The sequence below is a fragment of the Mustelus asterias genome, unplaced genomic scaffold (assembly GCF_964213995.1).
Source record: "Mustelus asterias unplaced genomic scaffold, sMusAst1.hap1.1 HAP1_SCAFFOLD_331, whole genome shotgun sequence".
NCBI lineage: Eukaryota > Metazoa > Chordata > Chondrichthyes > Carcharhiniformes > Triakidae > Mustelus > Mustelus asterias.
In genome coordinates this window covers 277,996-299,172 of record NW_027590293.1, presented here as the reverse complement: position 1 = coordinate 299,172, position 21,177 = coordinate 277,996, and the positions used below count along the sequence as shown (strand labels likewise).

The 21,177-nt window shown below is 47.1% G+C and overlaps 2 protein-coding genes across 2 annotated transcripts in view; one reads left to right on the top strand and one right to left on the bottom strand.

The window, feature by feature from the left end:
- LOC144486397 (uncharacterized) overlaps positions 1-8,101 on the bottom strand; it is a 100,169-nt gene extending 92,068 nt beyond the window's left edge. The window contains exons 1-2 of the mRNA XM_078204433.1: positions 8,091-8,101; positions 7,196-8,041 (exon numbers count right to left, since the gene is read on the bottom strand). Coding sequence (XP_078060559.1) covers positions 7,196-8,041; positions 8,091-8,101 — 857 coding nt within the window. The remainder of the gene's footprint in view (positions 1-7,195; positions 8,042-8,090) is intronic.
- The window catches only part of LOC144486399 (uncharacterized), a 51,180-nt gene that overhangs the window by 2,707 nt on the left and 27,296 nt on the right, over positions 1-21,177 (top strand). The window lies entirely within an intron of this gene.

Sequence of the window (21,177 nt, the reverse complement as noted above, 5' to 3'; positions counted from 1 at the left end):
ACATAAATGTGACTGAAAAAGCACCAAGACACAGATACACCCGAGTGAGAGTGTTCCAATGCACTGAGTGTGGAAAGAGCTTTCACCAGTTCCACCGCCTGAAAATACATCGCAGCATTCACAGCGGGGAGAGACTGTATCCGTGTTCTGTGTGAGATTTAACTGATTGTTTAACCTGGAGAGTGACAAGGACACCCGCACCATGGAGAAACCGTGGAAATGTGGGGACTGTGGGAAAGGATTCAGTTTCCCATCTCAGCTGGAGATTCATCGGCGCAGTCACACTGGGGAGAGGCCGTTCACCTGCTCTGTGTGTGGGAAGGGATTCACTCAGATAATTGATTTGCAGAGGCATCAGCGAATTCACACCAGGGAGAAATCGTTCACTTGCTCTGTGTGTGGGAAAGGATTCACTCAGTTATCCACCCTGCGGAGACACCAGCGAGTTCACACTGGGGAGAGACCATTCATCTGCTCTGTGTGTGGGAAAGGATTCAGTGTGCCATCAAGCCTGTGGCGACACCAGCAAGTTCACACTGGGGAGAGGCCGTTCTCCTGCTCTGTGTGTGGGAAAGGATTCAGTGTGCCATCAGGCCTGCGGACACACCAGCGGGTTCACACTGGGGAGAGGCCATTCACCTGCACAGTGTGTGGGAAGGGATTCACTCATTCATCCCGACTGCAGAAACACCAGCGAATTCACAAGTCATAGAGTCATACAGTACAGAAGAGGCCTTTCAGCCCATCGGGTCTGTACTGACAAAACTATACTAAATTTACACTAATCCATTTTCCAGCACTTGGCTGATGGTGTTTGAACTGTCAAAACATTCAAGTGCTCATCCATGTGCTTTTTAAAGGTTGTGAGGTTTCCCGCCTCCACTGCCCTCCCAGACAGTGAATTCCAGACTCCCACCACCCTCTGGGTGAAAACATTTTTCCTCAAACCCCCAAAACCTCCTGCCCCTCACCTTAAAATGATGCCCCCTCGTTATTGACCCTTCAACTAAGGGGAACAGCTGCTTCCTATCCACCCTGTCCAAACCCCTCACAATCTTATACACCTCAATCATGTCCCCCCTCAGCCTTCTCTGCTCTCAAGAAAACAATCCAAGTCTATCTAATCTCTCTTTATAGCTCGGCTGCTCCATCCCAGGCAACATCCTGGTGAATCTCCTCTGCACCCCCTCCAGTGCAATCACATCCTTTCTACAGTGAGACGACCAGTACGAGTGCAAACTGGGGTCAAGCAGGGCTGCGTCATCGCACCAACATTCATCCCCACCTTTCCTGCAGCAACACTCTACCCCAGGACCGTGAAGCTCCCCGCTGGAGTCCAGCTGGCCTACTGGACCAGTGGGAAACTTTCAATATCCGACCCCTCCAGGCCAGAACCAAGACCAGCCCAGCCTCAGTCATGGGGCTGCAGTACGCCGACCCTAGGGGTGGGGGGAGGTGATGGCCTGGTGGTATTATCGCTGGACTGTTGATCCAGAAATCAGCGAATGTGCTGGGGACCTCGATTCGAATCTGGCCACGGCAAGTGGTGGAATTTGAATTCAATAAAAAGAATCTGGAATTAAGAATCTACTGGTGACCATGAAACCATTGTCAATTGTTTATGGGCGGCACGGTAGCACAGTGGTTAGCACTGCTGCTTCACAGCTCCAGGGACCTGGGTTCGATTCCTGGCTTGGGTCACTGTCTGTGTGGAGTTTGCACATTCTGGGGATTACTCGACCAGCTGTGGTGGGCGGGCCACATTGTACACAAGCCCCAGACAAGACTCCTGAAACAAGTGCTGTACTCCAAGCTCCGCAATGGCAAACTGTTGGAGAAAATTCCCAATAGGTTGGTGAAATTTTAAACCATGAGGCATCTCAGACACTAACAGAACCACCAGCATTGAGTTAAATGACTAAGTCAGACTTCGAAGCTAACGAGGAACAACAGTCAACACACGTGAACACAGTAAGAGATTTAAACAAGAGACTCGGATTTAGACATGAATTTTCAGATTTTAAAATGTATGTTAGCTGTATTTTTAAAAGCAATTGTAAACTTTAGCCAAAGGCAGGCTGCTGCAAGGCATGATGGTACAGGGACACTTACAGACAGGCTACATTCTTCGGAACAATGAAGCCACAGAATGTACCAACCTTTTCAAGGAAGTTTTTAACAAAGTTTCTCAAGGCAGCTTCATGAATAGGATTGATTCACAATGGCCAGACAAGACAGTGTCTTCTCAGACGTGAAAACGTGCATTTGTCTGGTTTGGCCAGTGACGGAGTAAGAGCCGATGGGAACATTAACTTTGACCTTTGTAGCTAAGCTTCTGGGGTTGCTCAGCAACAAGGGGAAGCAGAGTCAGCAATAGGGGGAGGAAGTGTCCGGATTCTACGGACCAATGACATCCCATTATGTCAGAGGGTAAAATGCAATTGGTTAAAGTATATGACGTGTAATTAAGGATTGAGTTGTATTGAAAATGATTGGTTCACACCTGATGAAAGGCAGGAGAATTGATATGAAGAATGTATTATTGATCTATCCTAATGATTGTCTGTCAGAGTTATTAGATCAGGATGCTTCTCTTCTAGAGCAGGATTAACACTGTCCAATAATTTCTCCCTTCAATCGTTGGTCAAACAAAAGATATGTCTTTAAACTGGGATACTGGCTTTCATGAGTCTTTGTATTGTCCGAAGGTTTTGGCAATACCTGGTCTCCAGCGGTAATGTACCCAGTGTGTTTTGGGAATGAATTCAGAAGAATAATTCAACACTCAAGCCTGATTCAATTGACAAACAGTTTATTGAGTTATGCCAGTGGGGAGAAGTATGCCTGTCTGGAGACAATACACATCTCTTTAACCTGTGCTTCATGCTCCGTCCAACTCACATTGTCTGTATCTTTAAGACCTGGTTGGCTGTAGAGATTCACATTCTAATCAGTATTCTGTAACTTGATTTTGTGTCTCTGTGCCCTGTTTGAGAGCAGATATCCACTCCAGCTGACGAAGGAGCAGCGCTCTGAAAGCTAATGGCATTGGCGACCAAATAAACCTGTTGGACTTTAACCTGGTGTTGTTAAAACTCTTACAGTGGGGAGAAGCCACAGGGGCTGACCATGTACAACTCCACCCCACAAGGAAAATCATCAATTCTTATACAGTTACTCAGCCCATCCCAGCTGGACACAATCCAATCAGAATGGTGATAGATTACATACATTATATATAGGTCCAATCAAATTAGTATCTGGGCATCATGGGGCTTTGTGATCATCTCATGAACAGATAGGTGCCCCCATCATGATGTTTTCCAGACCCCCTTATCTACCATCCCTGGGCTTTCTTTGTACATCGACTCTCTTAGTTTGAAAAGGGTGGATTAAAAGTTCTCAAATGGATATTGGTGCCCTTCCTTTGTTTTAATCGAACAACCACACAGTCTGGGAATCATTTCATAAGAACATAAGAAATAGGAGCAGGAGTAGGCCATCTAGCCCCTCGAGCCTGCCCCGCCATTCAATAAGATCATGGCTGATCTGAAGTGGATCAGTTCCACTTACCCGCCTGATCCCTATAACCCCTGATTCCCTTACCGATCAGGAATCCATCTATCCGTGATTTAAACATATTCAACGAGGTAGCCTCCACCACTTCAGTGGGCAGAGAATTCCAGAGATTCACCACCCTCTGAAAGAAGAAGTTCCTCCTCAACTCTGTCCTAAACTGACCCCCCTTTATTTTGAGGCTGTGCCCTCTGGTTCTAGTTTCCTTTCTAAGTGGAAAGAATCTCTCCATCTCTACCCTATCCAGCCCCTTCATTATCTTATAGGTCTCTATAACATCTCCCCTCAGCCTTCCAAATTCCAACGAATACAAACCCAATCTGCTCAGTCTCTCCTCATAATCAACACCCTTCATCTCTGGTATCAACCTGGTGAACCTTCTCTGCACTCCCTCCAAGGCCAATATATCCTTCCGCAAATAAGGGGACCAATACTGCACACAGTATTCCAGCTGCGGCCTCACCAATGCCCTGTACAGATGCAGCAAGACATCCCTGCTTTTATATTCTATCCCCCTTGCGATATATCTATTCCTATTTATAATCTCTCCTTTTAAAATCTTTCCTTCAGTATCCAATTTCCTTTTCATTGTGTTAATTGCATCAGGAATAAATCTTTGGACCTGACAGGAGGTTTAACCCAAGATCAATCCAACACAGGATTGGTCAGAATCATTTCATATGTCCCAAATTTTAAATAACTATTACAAATTAAAACTCTCATTCTCACATGTGTGAATTTATCCCGATTAACATTCCCACATGTTTAGTAAAATGTCCTGGAAACATATCCCTGGCCAGTAAATATGGGTCCAGGTTCATAACTTTTGAAAAAAAAGTTTTATTAATCACACTTCCATTTTAAAGTCCGTTTGATTTAAATCACAGACACAAAACCTCAAAGCTTGAAGCGTTCAACACACAAATATCATACATACACAAGCAGAGAATCTTAGCATGTGCTTTACAACAACAATAACCAAAATTAATTCCTTAAGCGTTCTTGTGGTTCTGTTTTTAAACTTCCAGAAATGCCTTTAATTAAATACTCAAGATAAGGTTAATTCTCCAGAAAGATAAACCTTAACAAATGTAGCCCAAAACAATGATAAAACACATCGACAAACATCCACATAAAACAAGAGATGGGTGAGATCCTAAATGAATATTTCTCATCAGTGTTTACTGTTGAGAAAAGCATGGATGTTTAGGGAACTCGGGGAAATAAATAGTGACGTCCTGAGGAGTGTACATATCACAGAGAAGGAGGTGCTGGAAATTTTAAAGTGCATCAAGGTAGATAAATCCCTGGGATCTGATGAAGTGTATCCCAGGTCACTTTGGGAGACGAGGGAGAAAATTGTGGGTCCCCGAGCAGAGATATTTGAATAATCGATAATCACAGGTGAGGTGCCTGGAGATTGGAGGGTGGAAAATGTTGTGCCTTTGTTTAAAAAGGGCTGCAGAGAAAAGCCTGGGAACTACAGGCCAGTGAGCCTCACATCTGGGTAAGTTGTTTGAAGGTATTTTGAGAGGATCTAATCAAGTCTTAAAGATACAGACACTGTGAGTGGAGAGAGGGCTAAGCACAGGTTAAAGAGATGTGTATTGTCTCCAGACAGGACAGTTAGTGAGATTTTGCAAGCCCAGGCAAGTCGTAGGGGTTACAGATAGTGTGACATGAACCCAAGATCCCAGTTGAGGACGTCCTCATGTGTGCGGAACTTGGCTATCAGTCTCAGGGGAGGTCCCAGAGGATTGGAGAATAGCCAATGTTGTTCCTTTGTTTAAGAAGGGTAGCAAGAATAATCCAGGTAATTACAGGCCGGTGAGCCTTACATCAGTGGTCGGGAAATTACTGGAGAGGATTCTTCAAGACAGCATTTATTCCCACTTGGAAATAAGTGGACGTATTAGTGAGAGTCAACATGGTTTTGTGAAGGGGAGGTCGTGTCTCACTAACTTGATCGAGTTTTTCGAGGAAGTGACGAAGATGATTGATGAGGATAGGGCAGTGGATGTTGTCTGCATGGACTTCAGTAAAGCCTTTGACAAGGTCCCTCATGGCAGACTGGTGCAGAAGGTAAAGTTGCATGGGATCAGAGGTGAGCTGGCTACGTGGATACAAAACTGCTCGGTCAAAGACAGAGGGTGGCAGTGGAAGGGTGCGTTTCTGAATGGAGGACTGTGACAAGTGGCGTCCCTCAGGGATCAGTGCTGGGACCTTTGCTGTTTGTTATATATATATATAAATGATTTGGAGGAAAATGTAACTCGATTGATTAGTAAGTTTGCAGATGACACAAAGGTTAGTGGATTTCCAGATAGCGATGAGGACCATCAGAGGATACAGCAGGATATAGATCAGTTGGAGACTTGGGTGGAGAGGTGGCAGATGGAGTTTAATCCGGACAAATGTGAGATAATGCATTTTGGAAGGTGTAATCCAAAAAGGAAATGTACAGTAAATGGCAGAACCCTTAAAATAGGTCAAGGGACCTGGGTGTACAGGTACACAGGTCACTGAGAGTGGCAATGCAGGTGGAGAAGGTAGTCAAGAAGGCATACGGCATGCTTGCCTTCATCAGCCGGGGCATTGAGTTTAAAAATTGGAAAGTCATGTTGCAGCTTTATAGAAGCTTAGTTCGGCTGTACTTGGAATATAGTGTTCAATTCTGGTCGCCACACTACCAGAAGGATATGGAGGCTTTGGAGAGGGTACAGAAAAGATTTACCAGGATGTTGCCTGATATGGAGGGCATTAGCTATGAGGAGAGGTTGGAGAAACGTGGTTTGTTCTCACTGGAACAGCGGAGTTGAGGGGTGACCTGATAGAAGTTTACAAGATTATGAGAGGCATGGTCAGAGTTCATGCCACACCATATAATTATGCCGCACTATATTCCAAGTGTGGCCTAATTAAGGTTCCATAAAGCTGCAACATGATTTGCCAATTTTTACATTCAATGCCCCAGCGATGAAGGCAAGCATGCCGTATGCCTTCTTGACTACCTTCTCCAACTGTGTTGCCACTTTCAATGACCTGTGTACCTGTACACCCAGATCCCTCTGCCTATCAATACCCTGCAGGGTTCTGCCATTTACTGTATATTTCCTATCTGTATTAGACCTTCCAACATGCATTACCTCACATTTATCCAGATTAAACTCCATCTGCCATCTCTCCACCCAACTGATGTATATCCTGCTGTATCCTCTGATGGTCCTCGCTATCCGCAAATCCAACAACCTTTGTGTCGTCCACATTTTCCTCCAAATCATTTATATATATTACAAACAGCAAAGGTCCCAGCACTGATCCCTGAGGGACGCCACTAGTCACAGCCCTCCATTCAGAAACGCATCGTTTCACTGCGACCCTCTGTCTTCTGCTGACTAAATATTTCTGAACTTCCTAACACCCGGTCACTCTGAGATCCTTGTGACATTTGATTCAAAGAACATCAGCTCACTGGAGGCAAAGTCATGAGACCGGCCAGTCCAGCATAAAGAAACCCTCTGACCCTCCCCATTGACCAACTGTGAGAATGAACAAAATGCAGTCCTGGATGCAACTGAGAGCAGAAACAATAACAGCAGAATCCAACCCCTGGAATCACTCATGAACTTGTTGGTGTCTCAGCAGCTGGGATGAAACTGTGAATCCCTTCCCACACTGAGAGCAGGTGAATGGTTTCTCCCCAGTGTGAACTCGCTGGTGTATCCGCAGGTCAGATGACTGAGTGAATCCCTTCCCACACTGAGAGCAGGTGAATGGTTTCTCCACAGTGTGAACACGCTGGTGTTTCTGCAGGTAGGCTGACAAAGTGAATCCTTTCCCACACTGAGAGCAGGTGAACGGCCTCTCCCCTGTGTGACGTCGCTGGTGTCTCTGCAGGTCGGCTGACTGAGTGAATTCCTGCCCACACTGGGAGCAGGTGAATGGTCTCTCCCCGGTGTGAATTCGCTGGTGTGACTGCAGGTTGGATGACTGAGTGAATCCCTCCCCACACTGAGAGCAGGTGAACGGTCTTTCCCCAGTGTGAACTCGCTGGTGTGTCCGCAGGTGGGATGACTGAGTAAATCCCTCCCCACACTGAGAGCAGGTGAACGGTCTCTCCCCAGTGTGAATTCGCTGGTGTCTCTGCAGGTGGGATGACTGAGTGAATCCCTTCCCACACTGAGAGCAGGTGAATGGCCTCTCCCCAGTGTGAACTCGCTGGTGTCTCTGCAGATGGTCTGACCGAGTGAATCCCTCCCCACACTGAGAGCAGGTGAACGGCCTCTCTCCAGTGTGAACTCGCTGGTGTACCTGCAGGCTGGATGACTGAATGAACCCCTCCCCACACTGAGAGCAGGTGAATGGTCTCTCCCCAGTGTGAACTCGCTGGTGCATCTGTAAGCTGGATAAATGATTAAATCCCTTCTTACACTGAGAGCAGATGAATGGCTTCTCCCCAGTATGGCTGCGCCGATGAATTTCCAGCTTAGATGGGGCTCCGTATCCCTTCCCACAGTCCACACATTTCCATGGTTTCTCCATGGTGCAGGTGATCTTGCCTCAGTTGCAGCCTTGTCCACACACAGAATACAGGTACAGTCTCTCCCAGCTGCGAATGGTGTGATATTTATTCAGGCTGTGTAACTGGTTAAAGCTCTTTAGTCAGTGCACTGGAACACTGTTGGTGCTTTTCCAGTCACACTGATGTTTGAAATCTTTTCAAATCAACAGACCGGACAACCATTTCTCCTTCTAAATTTAAAGGCCAATGATATTCAGCTCCCAAGGAATATGACTCTGTTAGGTCTCGACGTGACTTTTGAGATTTCTGCCTGTGATTCCTCTTTCAGCATCCTGTAAAACGAGTTTTCATAAGTCATCAGTGTCAGAACATAAATTCAGAACAAACAATTCTAGTTTCTATGGAGCATTCTTTCCTCTCTCATTCCCCAAAAGCTGTGAATCTCCATCCCACACACTCTCCCTCCATTCTCACTCTGCTGTATCTAATATCCACCCTCCCAATTCTCCTGAAGGTGCTGATTGAGGCTGATTGACAGATCCATGCTCACTGCCTCCACTCCAGCACATAGAAATCATAAGAAATAGAAGCAACAGTTGGCTTATCCGGCCCATCGAATTGCCACAAGCATTCAGTGAGAATTGGCCGATCTACCTCAGCACCATTTCCCACGCTATCCCCCAGATCACTCGATGTCTTCAATATCTCAAAACCTATCAATCTCCGGCTTGAAATTTATCGATGACTGAGGCTTCACAGTCCTCTGGGGTAGCATAATTCCAAAACTACACCACATACTTGAGTGAGGAAATCCCTCCTCATCTTAACTTTCACTCCATTTCCCTACCTGTTTCCCATAACGCTTGACACCTTTATCAATCAAAAATCAGTTTAACTCACCCTGGAATATATTCAATGGCCCTCACCCTCCACTGATCCCTGTGGAGAAGAAATCCAAACACTAATGACTCTAATAGGCAAGTGATGAATGACTGGAAATACCTAAGGTAGCTACAGTACAATATTAATCTGTCTGAAGCTCAATCTTCATTCAGAGAGGAGCAATTTTGCTGGGCAACAATGGAGGAAGCTCCATGCGGCCATGTATCAATTCATAAGGTTGAGCAGCTGGGAGTGATTGACTTTTTCCATACATATTTGTGAACTTTTGTAATGTGAATCAACTGAACTTTTTTATATTCAGTTTTGTGTATTGAGATTTATTAAAATTGAATTCATTAAAAAAAAACAAGCCCGGACTCCGATTGGCTGGAGGACCAGCACCCATTCGGTCCTCCACGCGTTGCCATTGGTCAACCTGCCACATGTGGACAATGAGGGGGCGGAACCCGAGCCCACGTGGGGGTGGGCGGGGCTTTGACCGCCAGCCGCACTGAGCTGGTGTCCAATCCGCAGTGTGCTGCTTCTGTAACCAGTGATATTGCTGCCAATGGGACACTGTGTGCTGGGAACGCCCCTCTGAGTCATTGTGATGGCACAATGGAGCCCTGCCTGAATCAGCCAATAGCAATCACTCTGCTCCACGGTGACGTCTCCGTGTTCTGGCGCGCGGACCCGGGAGCCCCGCCCCCACCCATTGTTCCCCCAGTCTGTACATTCCACACATTGTTAGTCCAGTCAGATAGACATATATCTGTCTGGCAGCCTGCATGGAGATTTCCAGCTCTCTGTGTCCAGGACAGGAGTAAGACGTCTCACAACACCAGGTTAAAGTCCAACAGGTTTATTTGGTAGCAAATACCACTAGCTTTCGGAGTGCTGCCCCATCATCAGGTGGAGTGGAGAAATACTCACAAACAGGGCATACAGAGACACAAACTCAATTTACAGAACAATGATTGGAATGCAGTCTTTACAGATAATCAAGTCTTAAAGGTACAAACAATGTGAATGGAGGGAGCATTAAGCACAGGTTAAAGAGATGTGTATTGTCTCCAGATAGGACAGCCAGTGAGATTCTGCAAGTCCAGACAAGCTGTGGAGGTTACAGATAGTGTGACATGAACCCAAGATCCCGGTTGAGACCGTCCTCATGTGTGCGGAACTTGGCGATCAGTTTCTGCTCATCCAGGACAGGAAGCAGTGAGCATGGATCTGTCTGGAGAACGGGGTAAGGGTTTGCTCTGCAGAGAGCCTGCATTGAATCAGTGGCCCGAATGGCCCCATTCCAAGCCCTGATGTCTGACTGATCTAAAGAGAGAAATTTCAGCTGCTCCAGTTTCTCCAACTAACTGAATTGCCTCATCATAGAATCGTGCAGTGCAGAAAAGGCCCTTCAGCCCATCGAATCTGCACTGACATGCAAGAAACGTCTGACTTCCCACCTAATCCCATTTACCAGCACCTGGCCCATAGCCTTAACTGTTCTGACTTGCTGTGGTAAACCACTGTTAGCTTATTACCTGTACATGTGACATGCCTGGACACATCCCTGCCGGCCCTACCTGAGACTCCTCCCCCCCCTCCCCCCCCCCCCGGGTCCAGGTATAAAGGCGACTGCTCTCCACCCCCCTGCCTCAGTCTGGACCAGTTCATCGGCCTGAGTGTGCTCCAAGTCTTTTGCCAATAAAAGCCTATTTGTTCTTGCATACAAACTAGTCTTTGCTTGATTGAAGGTGCATCAATTTTATGAGCAAATGTTTTGGGATGGAGCAGATACTAAAACCTGACAGACTCGAACTGGACCCTCAGCTTCGATCACTGGCTGCGCTGTTTCAAATCTTTCCTCACCTCCTCCTCCGTCGTCCGGACCGAAACCGACAAGCTACATGTGCTCCACGCCTGGGTAAGTGATCAAGTATTCGCGATGATTAGAGACGCTGAAACTTACAAGGATGCGATTGAACTTTTAAAAGGCCAGTACAACAAACAGTCTAATGAAATCTACGCCAGACATCTTCTGGCTACTCGCAGACAACAGCCAGGAGAATCGGGTGATCAATTCCTGCGTGCGTTGCGAGCACTTGGCAGGGCCTGCAACTGCAAGGCCGTAACAGCCACCCAAAACACTGAGGACTTAATCAGAGATGCCTATGTCACAGGTATCAGGTCAAACTATATCCTACAACGACTGCTGGAACAGGATGGGCTGGACCTACAAAAGATTGTGGCACTTGCCGACTCATTAGAGGTGGCCTTCTGTAATCTTGAGGCCTACACCCCCGACCACGGGGGCGCATCGTGGACACTGCGGCCGCCGCCACCTCTGTACTCAGGAGGGCCGCAGGCCTACACCACACCACGTCCCACCAATGACCCGACCGCTGCGGCAGTCTCCGGAGGCCCGAAGTGCGACTTCTGCGGCCTGGGGAAGCACCCCCGACAATGCAGCTCGGCGAAGGATGCGATCTGCTCCGGGTGTGGAAAGAAGGGCCATTACGTGATGGTATGCAGAGCAAAATCGACCTCCAAGCCCAGTAGCGCCGTGTGTGACCCGTGGGGGCCGCCAGTAGCCGCGTGTGAGCCATGCGGGCCGCCATTTTGGACGCCATCAGCCGCGTGTGGGCCGCTATTTTGGACGCCATCAGCCGCGTGTGGGCTGTGCAGGCCGCCATCTTGGACGCCGTCAGCCGCGTGCGGCTACTCGCAAAATCCAACGGTGGCTTCGATTACGCTGGACCAATCCTGGCCTCACCAACTCGCCAGGTCCATGATGGACATCGAGGTAAACGGTCGCACTACAAACTGTTTGTTTGACTGTGGGAGTACGGAGAGCTTTATTCACCCTAACACAGTGAGTCACTACACCCTTTCAGTACTGCCAGTGAAGCAAACGATCTCCATGACTTCAAAGTCCCACTCGGTGGATGGCCTCGGGTACTGCGTGGCGACCCTGACTGTACGGGGCACAGTGCACAAAAATTTCAGGCTCCTCGTGCTGCCACAACTCTGCGCTGCCGTACTCCTGGGGCTAGATTTCCTGAGTCACCTTAAGAGCATCACCATGGAGTAGAATGGGCCTTTCCCCCCGCTCTCCGTTTGCAATCCCCAGTTCTTAGATCGCCCACCGCGCACCACCTGCAGCCTCCCGACCCTTAAAGTCGCCCCTCCCTCACTGTTTGAAAATCTCACCCCCGATTGCAAGCCCATCGCCACCAAGAACAGACGGTACAGTGCTGGAGACAGAGCTTTTATCAGGTCCGAAGTGCAACGGCTCCTAGGGGAGGGGATCATTGAGGCCAGTACCAGCCCCTGGAGAGCCCAAGTAGTAGTTGTTAAAACTGGGGAGAAACATCGAATGGTCATTGACTACAGTCAGACCATTAACCGATACAGGCAGCTGGACGCGTACCCCCTTCCCCGCATATCTGACATGGTTAATCAAATTGCGCAATATCGGGTGTTCTCCACCATCGATGTTTTGTGTCTTAGGCTGCACTCCAGGGGAAGACTTTGGGGAATGAGAGAGAAAAGAATGCTCCATAGAAATTAGAATTGTCTGTTCTGAATTTCTATCCTGTGCTGACACTGATGACTTTTGTAAATTCCTTTTGCAGGATATCAGAAGGTGAAGATTTAAAGACGAATATCAAACCAAACTTCACATCAAAATCTAACATAGTCACTCAGTTCATTGGGACCTGAATATCATCGACCTTTGAATCTAGAATGGAAATGTTTCTCTGCTCTGTCTGCTTCAGGAGATTTTAAACATCAGTGTGACTGGAAAAGCACCGAGACACACACACACTGAAACATGCTCACACCTGAGTGACTGTGGAAAGAACTTTAACCAGTTAAACAGCCTGAAAATACATTGCGGCAGAGAGACTGCACCCATGTTATGTTGTAACTGAACTGATTGTCAAGCCTGGAGAGTCACAAGGACACCCGCACCATGGAGAAATTGTGTAAATGTGGGGACTGTGGGAAAGGATTCAGGTTCCCATCTGCACTGGAAACTCATCGGCGCAGTCACACTGGAGAGAGACATTCACCTGCTGTGTGTGTGGGAAGGGATTCACTCAGTTATCCCATTTACAAACACACCAGGGAGTTCACACTGGGGAGAGGTCATTCACCTGCTCTGTGTGTGGGAAGGGATTCACTCGGTTGAACAACCTGTTGAGCCGCAAGGTCACTCACACCCAAGACAGACCCTTTAAATGCTCTGACTGTGAGAGTGGCTTCAAAAGCTCTGGGGAACTGATGGTCCACCAACCCATTCACACTGACGAGAGACCGTTTAGCTGCTCTCACTGCTCAAAGAGGTTTAGGAGGTCATCCACACGGCGGAGACAGCAGCGAGTTCACACCAGGGAGAGACCGTTCACCTGCTCTGTGTGTGGGAAGGGATTTAATCGGTCGTCCAACCTGCAGAGACACCAACAACTTCACAAGCGATTACAGGGGTTGGATTCTTTCTCTCTCAATCTTTCTCTCTCTCTCAATCTTTCTCTCTCTCTCTCAATCTTTCTCTTTCCCCTCCCTTCTCTTCCCCCCCCCCCCCTCCCCCGCAGGGTGGATGAATCTCTGAATCCCTTCCGTCACTGTGAGCAGGTGACTAGCCTCTCCTCAGCGTGAATTCGCTGGTGTCTCAGCAGATTCGATGAATGATTGAATCCCTTCCCACAAGTGCAGCATATGAACGGTCTCTCCCCGGTGTGACTGCGTCGATGAGATTCCACCTCAGATGGGGCTCTGAATCCCTTCCCACAGTCTCCACATTTCCATGGTTTCTCCATGGTGTCTGAGTCCTTGTGTCTCTCCACAATCAGTGCGCTGGAACACTCTGATACGGGTGTGAGAATCTCAGTGCTTTTCCACTCACACTGATGTTAAAAAGGCTGATGATTTTCACGTCCTTATGAATCAAGTGACTCTTTTGAGATTTCCATTTTCCAAACCTCTCCTTCCAATATACACTGAAAGGAGTTTACAAAAATCACCACTATCAGCACATGATAGAAATTCAAAACAGACAATTGGAACATTCTTTAAATCTCCACCCACGCCCCTCACACATACACTCTCTCTCTCTCATTCCATTTAGCATTCTGCAGCACGGTGGCACAGTGGTTAGCACTGCTGCTTCACGGCTCCAGGGACCTGGGTTTGATTCCCGGCTTGGGTCACTGTGTGGAGTTTGCACGTTCTCCCCGTGTCTGCATGAGCTTCCTCCCTCATTCTGAAAGACGTGCTGGTTAGGTGCATTGACCCGAACAGGTGCCGGAGTGTGACAACTAGGGGAATTTCACACTAACTTCATTGCAGTGTTAATATAAGCCTTACTTGTGACTATTAAATAAACTTTAAACTTTAATATACAACACTACCCAATTCTCCTGAAGGTGCTAATTAATGCTGATCGACACTCACCATTTCATGTTCCTGACAGATCGTAAGAAATAGTTAGAAATTCAGCCCACCAAGCTGTTCAATTGAATTTTTTTTATTCATTGATGGGACATGGATGTCGCTGGCTGGCCAGCATTTATTACCCATCCCCAGTTGCCATTGGAGGGCAGTTGAGAGTCAACCACATTGTTGTGGCTTTGGAGTCACATGTTGGCCAGACCAAGTGTGAGGTATTGCACTTTGGAAGGACAAACCAAGGTGGAACATACAAGGTAAATGGTCGGCACTGAAGAGTGCAGTAGAACTGAGGGATCTGGGAATACAGATACATAATTTCCTAAAAGTGGCGTCACAGGTAGATAGGGTCATAAAGAGTGCTTTTGGTACATTGGCCTTTATAAATCAAAGTATCGAGTATGAGAATTGGAGTGTTATGGTGAGGTTGTATAAGACATTGGTGAGGCCGAATTTAGAGTATTGTGTGCAGTTTTGGTCACCTAATTACAGGAAGGATATTAATAAGGTTGAAAGAGTGCAGAGAAGGTTTACAAGGATGTTGCCGGGACTTGAGAAACTGAGTTACAGAGAAAAGTTGAATAGGTTGGGACTTTATTCCCTGGAACGTAGAAGAATGAGGGGAGATTTGATAGAGGTGTATCAGATTTTGATGGGTATAGATAGAGTGAATGCAAGCAGGCTTTTTCCACTGAGGCCAGGGAAGAAAAAAACCAGAGGGCATGGGTTAAGGGTGAAAGGAGAAAAGTTTAAAGGGAATATTAGGGGGGGGCTTCTTCACGCAGAGAGTGATGGGAGTCTGGAATGAGCTGCCGGATAAAGTGGTAAATGCTTTTAACATTTAAGAAAAACTTGGACGGGTTCATGGATGAGAGGGGTGTGGAGGGATATGGTCCAAGTGCAGGTCAGTGGGACGAGGCAAAAAAATGGTTCAGCACAGCCAAGAAGGGCCAAAAGGCCTGTTACTGTGCTGTAATATTCTATGCTTCTATGGTCTGAAAACATGTACCAAACGACTCAAGAACAACTTCTTCCGACTGTCATGTTTGAATGGTCCTATCATATATTAAGCTGATCTTTCTCTTCACCCTACCTGTACCTGCACCCTATCCTTTCCTTCTCCCCATGTACTCCATGAAAGGTATGCTTTGTCCTAACTGTATGCGAACTGTCCTGGCTGGAGACAATACACATTTCTTTAACCTGTGCTTAACCCTTTCTCCACTCACATTGTCTGTACCTTTAAAGACTTGATTACCTGTAAAGACTCGTATTCCAACCATTATTTTGTAAATTGAGTTTGTGTCTTTATATGCCCTGTTTGTGAACATAACTCCCACTTACCTGATAAAGAACAAAGAACAAAGAACAGTACAGCACAGGAAACAGGCCCTTCGGCCCTCCAAGCCTGTGCCGCTCCTTGGTCCAACTAGACCAATCGTTTGTATCCCTCCATTCCCAGGCTGCTCATGTGACTATCCAGGTAAGTCTTAAACGATGTCAGCGTGCCTGCCTCCACCACCCTACTTGGCAGCGCATTCCAGGCCCCCACCACCCTCTGTGTAAAAAACGTCCCTCTGATGTCTGAGTTATACTTCGCCCCTCTCAGCTTGAGCCCATGACCCCTCGTGATCGTCACCTCCGACCTGGGAAAAAGCTTCCCATTGTTCACCCTATCTATACCCTTCATAATCTTGTATATCTCTATTAGATCTCCCCTCATTCTCCGTCTTTCCAAGGAGAACAACCCCAGTCTACCCAATCTCTCCTCATAGCTAAGACCCTCCATACCAGGCAACATCCTGGTAAACCTTCTCTGCACTCTCTCCAATGCCTCCACGTCCTTCTGGTAGTGCGGCGACCAGAACTGGACACAGTACTCCAAATGTGGCCTAACCAGCGTTCTATACAGCTGCATCATCAAACTCCAGCTTTTATACTCTATACCCCGTCCTATAAAGGCAAGCATACCATATGCCTTCTTCACCACCTTCTCCACCTGTGTTGCCACCTTCAAGGATTTGTGGACTTGCACACCTAGGTCCCTCTGTGTTTCTATACTCTATTTCATTTCACTGTTTCATCTGGCTACAAATGATCTTCATGATGTGGAGATGCCGGCGTTGGACTGGGGTAAACACAGTAAGAAGTTTAACAACACCAGGTTAAAGTCCAACAGGTTTATTTGTTCGCAGGAAACCGGAGCACCCGGAGGAAACCCACGCAGACACGAGGAGAATGTGCAAGAGACCAGGGGCAGTATATTCCTGTTAAGATGCAGGGAAAGAATGGTAAATTTAGGGATCTCTGGCAGACAAGGGACATTGAGGCTCTGGTCAGGTAAAAGAAGGAAGCATACATTGGGTTTAGGCAATCGGGGACAAGTGAATCACTCTGACTATAAAAAGTGTAAGAAAATACTGAAGAGGGAAATCAGGAGGACAGAAAGAGGGTCTGATATGGATCTGGCAGGTAAGATTAAAGAAAATTCCAAGAGGTTCTATAGCTATATTAAGAGTAAAAGGGTGGCTAGAGAGAGAATAGATCCCCTTAAAAATCAGTATGGCCATCTGTGTGTGGAGCCACAGGAGATGGGTGAGATTTTTAATGAATACTTCTCCTCTGTGTTTACTGCGGAGAGCACCATGGGTGCGAAAGAAATAAGGGAAACAAGTGGTGATGTCTTGGGCACACGCATGTTACTTGGGAGGAGGTATCTGCAGCCTTATAAAAGCAAATTACTGCGGATGCTGGAATCTGAAACCAAGAGAGAAAATGCTGGAAAATCTCAGCAGGTCTGGCAGCATCTGTAAGGAGAGAAAAGAGCTGATGTTTCTTGTCTCGATGACCCTTTGTCAAAGCTCTGAAACATCAGTTCTTTTCTCTCCATACAGATGCTGCCAGACCTGCTGAGAATGGGGAGAGAGTGTGTGGAATGGAGATTTACAGCTTCTGGGGAATGAGAGAGGAAAGAATGTTCCATAGAAATTGTCTGTTCTGAATTTCTATCCTGTACTGACACTGATGACTTTTGGAAACTTATTTTCCAGGATATTGAAAGAGGAATCACAGGCTGAAATCTCAAACGTCACGTCTAGATCTGACAGAGTCTTATTCCTTGGGACCTCAATATCATCGGACTTTGAATCCAGAAGGAGAAATGATTGTCCAGTCTGTCGATTTGAAAAGATTTGAAATGTCAGTGTGAGTGGAAAAGCATCAACACACTGCTGCACTCGAGTGAGTGTGTTCCAATGCACTGACTAAAGAGCTTTAACCAGTTACACAGTCTGAATAAATATCACACCATTCACAGCGGGTAGAGACTGTAATCTTGTTCTGTGTGTGGACGAAGTTTCAACTAATTGTCCACCCAAGAGAGAGGTAAGGACACCTGCACCATGGAGAAACCGTGGAAATGTGCAGACTGTGGGAAGAGATACAGAGCCCCATCTCTGCTGGCAGCTCATCGGCGCAGCCACACTGGGGAGAGGCCATTCACCTGCTCTCAGTGTGAGAAGGGATTCATTCAGTTATCCAGCCTGCGGACACACGAGCGAGTTCACACTGGGGAGAGGCCATTCACCTGCTCTGAATGTGGGAAGGGATTCACGCAGTCATCCCACCTGCAGACACACCAGCGAGTTCACACTGGGGTGAGGCCATTCACTTGCTCTCAGTGTGGGAAGGGATTCATTCAGTTATCTACCCTGCGGACACACGAGCGAGTTCACACTGGGGAGAGGCCATTCACCTGCTCTCAGTGTGGGGAGGGATTCACTTGTTCATCCAACCTGCGGACACACCAGCGAGTTCACACTGGGGAAAGGCCCTTCACCTGCTCTCAGTGTGAGAAGGGATTCACTCAGTTATCCAATTTGCGGGCTCACCAGCGACTTCACACTGGGGAGAGGCCATTCACCTGCTCTCAGTGTGGAAAGGGATTCACCCAGTCATCCGAGCTGTGGGCACGCCAGCGAGTTCACACTGGGGAGAGGCCGTTCACCTGCTCTCAGTGTGGGGAGGGATTCACTCAGTCATCCAACCTGCAGACACACCAGCGAGTTCACACTGGGGAGAAACCATTCACCTGCTCTCAGTGTGGGAAGGGATTCACTCAGTTATCCCACCTGCAGGCACACCAGCGAGTTCACACTGGGGAGAGACCATTCACCTGCTCTCAGTGTGGGAAGGGATTCACTCAGTCATCCAGCCTGCGGGCACACCAGCGAGTTCACACTGCAGAGAGGCCGTTCACCGGCTCTCAGTGTGGGAAGGGATTCAGAGTTTCATCCCGGCTGCTGAGACATCAGCAAGTTCATGAGTGATGACAGGAGTTGGATTCTGCTGTTATTGTTTCTGCTCTCAATTCCATCCAGGACTGCATTTTGTTCATTCTCACAGTTGGTCAATGGGGAGGGTCAGAGGGTTTCTTTGTGCTGGACTGGCCGGTCTCAGCCTCCAGTGGGCTGATGCTCTTTCAGTCTTTTTGTGAATACCTGGTTTCAAATGTCACAAGGATCACAGAGTGACAGGGTGTTAGGAAGTTCAGAGATATTTAGTCAGAAGAAAACAGAGGTTGGCAGTGCAAAGGTACATTTCTGAATGGAGGGCTGTGACAAGTGACATTCCTCAGGGATCAGTGCTGGGACCTTTGCTGTTTGTAATATATATAAATGATTTGGAGGAAAATGTAACTGGTTTGATTGGTAAGTTTGTGGACGACACAAAGGTTGGTAGAATTGCGGATAGCGATGGGGACCGGCAGAGGATACAGCAGGATATAGATCAGTTGGAGACTTGGGCGGAGAGATGGCAGATGAAGTTTAATCCGGACAAATGTGAGGTAATGAATTTTGGAAGGTCAAATACAGGTGGGAAATATACAGCAAATGGCAGAACCCTTAAGAGTATTCATAGGCAGAGGGATCTGGGTGTCCAGGTGCACAGGTCATTGAAAGTGGCAACGCAGGTGGAGAAGATAGTCAAGAAGGCATACGGCATGCTTGCCTTTATCGGCCGGGGCATTGAGTTTAAAAATTGGTAAGTCATGTTGCAGCTTTATAGAAACTTAGTTAGACCGCACTTGGAATCTAGTGTTCAGTTCTGGTCACCACACTACCAGAAGGATGTGGAGGCTTTGGAGAGGGTACGGAAAATATTTATCAGGATGTTGCCTGGTGTGGAGGGCATTAGCTATGAGTAGAGGTTGGAGGAACTTGGTTTGTTCTCACTGGAATGACGGAGGTTGAGGGGAGACCTGATAGAAGTCTACAAGACAGAGTGGATATTCAGAAGCTTTTTCCCAGGGTGGAAGAGTCAGTTACTAGGGGACACAGGTTTAAGGTGCGAGGGGCAAGGTTTAAAGGAGATGTACAAGGCAGGTTTTTTACACAGAGGGTGGTGGGTGCCTGGAACTCGTTGCCGGGGAAGGTAGTGGAAGCAGATACGATAGTGACTTTAAGATGTGTCTTGACAAATATATGAATAGCATAGGAATAGAGGGATATGGTCCCCGGAAAGGTAGGGGGTTTTAGTTCAGACGGGCAGAATGGTTGCTGCAGGCTTGGAGGGCCAAAGGGCTTGTTTCTGTGCTGTAATTTTCTTTGTTCTTCGTTCTGTTTGGAATATCCCAAATGCCCATCCAATTTCCTTTGTAATTGTTTATTGTCTCCACTTCCTCCACCCTCGTAGGCAGTGAGTTTCAGGTCATTACCATTCACTGCATCAGAATATTCTTCCTCACATTGCCCCCCCGCCCCCCACTCCCCCCCCCCCCCCACTCCCCCCCCCCCCACTCCCCCTCCCCCCCCCCCACTCCCCCTCTTGCATCGCTGACCCAAAACAAGAAATCTGTGTCCCCCTCGTCTTGTCCCTTCAGCTAATGGGAACAGCTTTTCTTTATCCACCTTATCTAAACCTCTCAGAATCTTGTCCACCTCTATCAAATCTCCCCTCAACCTCCTTTGCTCCAAGGAAAACAACCCCAGTCTGACATTGACAATAAAGAACAAACCAACAGAATATGTTAATACCTGAAATCAAATGGGAATGTTTAATTTCTGTTTTAAAGATATTGTGAATATATTGTCCTGGACAATAACGGAATTGGAATAACTCACCTTGGGTGTGATTGAATGGAATATATCAATCTGATATCCACCTGCAGTCTAGTGAAAGTCTGGAATGTGTAGCTGGAAATCCCTCCCTAATAGCACTGTGGGTGTACTTACACCTCAGGCATTGTAGCAGTTCAGGAAGGCAGTGTTGGGGTTGACCATGGCCGAGGCAGCTACATACAGCCACATATTCTGTTATAATTGAAGGACTGCAGATTGAATGTGAGGCATTGTGGGACTGGACTATCTTGACCACATTCCTGTGACTGCCCGGAAACACGTGTCTATTTTAGTTTATAATTGAGGATTTCTGGGAATAAGTTAAATGCGGAAATATTAAGCATCGCCTGGAGGAATTTGGAATAACTGAGAATTTTATCCCCAGATAAAGAACAAAGATTTTGCCGGTGTTTGGCTATAACGTGTTTGGGATTTTAAATCAACAAAGATGTTGCCTCTAAAATCAGTCCTTGTCGGTTGGCTTTAAAAAGGCTCAGTTATAATGAAGGATCTTGTATCTTATTTTAATCAAGGAGTTGTGAGCTTGTAGTGCTCTGTCGCTTTAAGAAGCTACAGCTGCGAGAGAGAATGCTGAAGATTCATTGTTTGAAATTTACGAGCTGTGAG